Below are 3391 nucleotides of genomic sequence, written 5' to 3'. Positions count from 1 at the left end.
GTGGGGCCTGAACTCTGGGCCTGGGCACTGTCCCTCAGCTCTTCAGCTCAAGGCTAGCGCTCTACCACTTGAGCCACAGCGCCACTTCTGGCTTTTTTTCTTTTTGTGTATGTGGTGCTGAGGAATCGAACCCAGGGCCTCAGGCATGCAAGGCAAGCCCTCTACCACTGAGCCACCTTCCCAGCCCAAATTTTTTATCTTCCTATTAACAGCTCCCTACAATGAGAAACAATGTCTGGTAGAAAAACCTAAATATATCAGAAATTCCATTAGTCTTTTACAAGTAAGCAAGCAAAGAATGAAAAGCATTAAAATGGATACTTACAAATGATGATGTATACAAATCTTTTCCCTGCTTCACTTCCTGGGTAGTCACATCCATGTGGGGAAGCTGATGCTCAACAACAGTTACACATCCTACATCGGCAACATTCTCTGTGATTTCAAGCTGTCAAAATGAAGGTTTATAATTTCATTTTCATTATGATTTCATTTTATACACATCAGGATACAATCTCATTTTCAACTGAACAACATTGAACATTAAGATGAAGCAATAATACGTTCACTTAAAATTTCGAAAGAGAAATAAAGTAGTTTAAACTGACAACAATTTGGCCAAAGTAGTATGTTTAAGATTTTTTAGGGGTCTGTGACTATAATTACCACAAACAAATTTCTGAGGCTAATCTTTAGTGCCTGGAACCTCATCATCCATTCTCCCCACTTTGTCTCTACTCTGCCTCAAATTGTTTGTTCCATCTATTAAAAGTTAGCTAGTGTTTTCTGAAAACTAGGAATATGGGCACAGGGAAATAATACCCAATAAGATGGGTTTGATTGCTCCCTCCCCTCAATGAACTCACAATTTAAGAGAAACACACTAACTATACACTAACTATACACTGTCATAAATACTTTAATAGAGATAACAATCCACTCCCACACCCTAATGCTTGCATAATTCTTGACATCTATGACAGTAGGTTCATACACCTTTACTCTTCGTGTACCAGTCCTGATAGTCAGAGGTCTCATAATGGGCAGCTAAGTAGATATTGCTGTTATTTCCTAAAATATGCATGTACCACTTGGCTCCTATAAACCATATTAACATAAAAAAGGAATATATATTGGGCTGGGAAGGTGGCTCAGTGGTAGAGCGCTTGCTTTGCATGCATGAGGCCCTGGGATCAATTCCTCAGCACCACATAAGCAAAAAGAAAAAAGCCGGAAGTGGCGCTATGGCTCAAGTGGTAGAGTGCTAGCCTTGAGCTGAAGAGCTGAGGGACAGCGCCCAGGCCCAGAGTTCAGGCCCCACGACCGGACCCAAAAAAATAATAATAATAATAAAATAAAAATAAAAAAGGAATATAAAATGTTACATTATTGGTAGAAACTAGAGGTAAAAAAAAAAAAAAAATCAAGTCTCACCAGGTGCTGGTGGCTCACGCCTATAATCCAAGCTACTCAGGACGCTGAGGTCTGAGGATTGCGGTTCAAAGCCAGCCCAGGCAAGAAAGTCCTTGAGATTCATCTCCAATAAACCACTAGAAAACCAGCAGTGGCACTGTGGCTCAAGTGGGAAAGTGCTCACCTTGAGCTGAAGAGTGCAAGGACAGGACTCAAGCCCAGAGTTCAAGCCCCATGACCAATCAAAAAAAAAAGAAAAAATCAAGTCACAATCTTGCTTCAAAACATATGTATTATAGTAACACGTATATATTCTGAAACATCAGATGCAAAGAGAAAATTTTTACTACTGTCCAATGAGCCTCAAAAAAAAAAAAATTTTTTTTTTGGGTCCGGTCATGGAGCCTGAACTCTGGGCCGGGTCACTGTCCCTCAGCTCTTCAGCTCAAGACTAGCACTCTACCACTTGAGCCACAGCACCACTTCCGGCTTTTTTCTTTTTGCTTATATGGTGCTGAGGAATCGAACCCAGGGCCTCAGGCACACAAGGCAAGCGCTCTACCACTGAGCCAACTTCCCAGCCCCAGCCTCAAAAATATTTGAAAATTCCAATGATTTAAAATATTTTTAACCAGGTACCAATGGCTCATGTCTGTAATCCTAGCTACTCTGGAAGCTCAGATCTTAGGATCATGGTTCAAAGCCAGGCTGAGCAGGAAAATCCATGAAAACTCTGATCTCCACTTAATGACCAAAAAAACAAAGTGATGCTGTGGGAAGCTGAGATTAGGAGGAACTGTCATTTGAGGCCAACCCAGGAAAAAAGTTCTCAACACTCCATCTCAAAGCTGAGTGAGCTAAATGTGCCTGCCATCCCAGCTATTATGAAAAGCATAAACAGAAGAATTTAGACCCAGTGGACACAAATAATGGTAAAATGCCTGCTCAGTACATTTCTAGGCCCTGAGTTCAAACCTCTGCATCACACAAAGAGAAGGAGGGAAGGAATAAGAAAAAGTCAGCTACTAACTTATTACCTTTAAACACTTAATGTGTTATTATTAACAGTGAATAAAACAAAGGTAGGTTTTGATTTCCACTTGCAAATATAACTTTACAAAAGAATAGGACAATCCATTGCTTTTATTTTTAAGGTCGGTCTTGGGGAGTTGCACTTGAAGCCTGGGCACTGACCTTCAGCTCTTTTGCTCAAAGCTAGCGCTCTACTTCTTTGAGCCACAGCACCACTTCTGGTTTTCTGGTGGTTAATTAGAAGTAAATCTCATGTACTTTCCTGCCGAGGCTGGCTTTGCACCACAATCCTCAGACCTCAGCCTACTGAGTAGCTAGGATTCCAGTCATTAGCCATTCCATTACTCCTTATATAAACTGTTTTATGTTACCATTTCTTTAGTTATCACTACTACTATCTTAGGTACCTCGTGATTGTTTTAAATGACACAGAAATTATTATGAATTTTTACATAAAACTGTCATATGCCAGACACCAGTGGCTCATGCCTGTAATCCTAGCTACTCAGAAGGCTGAGATCTGAACATCACGGTTCAAACCCAGCCCAGGCAGGAAAGTCTGTGAGACTCTTTTCTCTAATTAACCACCAGAAACCCAGAAGTGGTGCTGTGGCTCAAGCAGTAGAATGCTTGCCTTGAGCTGAAGAGTGCAGGGTCAGCGCCCAAGACCAGAGTTCAAACCCCAGGACCGACCAAAAAAAAAAGTGTCATATGAGCCAGGCGCTGGTGGCTCATGCCACTTTCTCAAGTTCCTGAGACTCTTATCTCCAATAAACAACCAAAAAACTGGAAGCGGTGCTGTGGCTTAAGCGGCAGAGTGCTAGCCTTAAGCTGAATTGCTCAGGGACAGCGTTCAGACCCAGAGTTCAAGCCAGAGTTATGACCAACCTAAAAAAAAGTGATTACAACATGAAGCAGAACAGATAACTTTGAATTTTTTTTTTTT

At 41.3% G+C, this 3391-nt stretch overlaps 1 protein-coding gene across 1 annotated transcript in view; it reads right to left on the bottom strand.

Annotated features, from left to right (window-relative positions):
• Bdp1 (B double prime 1, subunit of RNA polymerase III transcription initiation factor IIIB) overlaps positions 1–3391 on the bottom strand; it is a 110846-nt gene that overhangs the window by 37111 nt on the left and 70344 nt on the right. Inside the window, exons 23-24 of the mRNA XM_013015828.1 lie at positions 995–1098; positions 326–448 (exon numbers count right to left, since the gene is read on the bottom strand). Coding sequence (XP_012871282.1) covers positions 326–448; positions 995–1098 — 227 coding nt within the window. The remainder of the gene's footprint in view (positions 1–325; positions 449–994; positions 1099–3391) is intronic.

Source organism: Dipodomys ordii, unplaced genomic scaffold (genome assembly GCF_000151885.1).
Source record: "Dipodomys ordii isolate 6190 unplaced genomic scaffold, Dord_2.0 Scaffold28, whole genome shotgun sequence".
Lineage (NCBI taxonomy): Eukaryota > Metazoa > Chordata > Mammalia > Rodentia > Heteromyidae > Dipodomys > Dipodomys ordii.
This window is presented reverse-complemented; position numbering and strand designations above follow the sequence as displayed.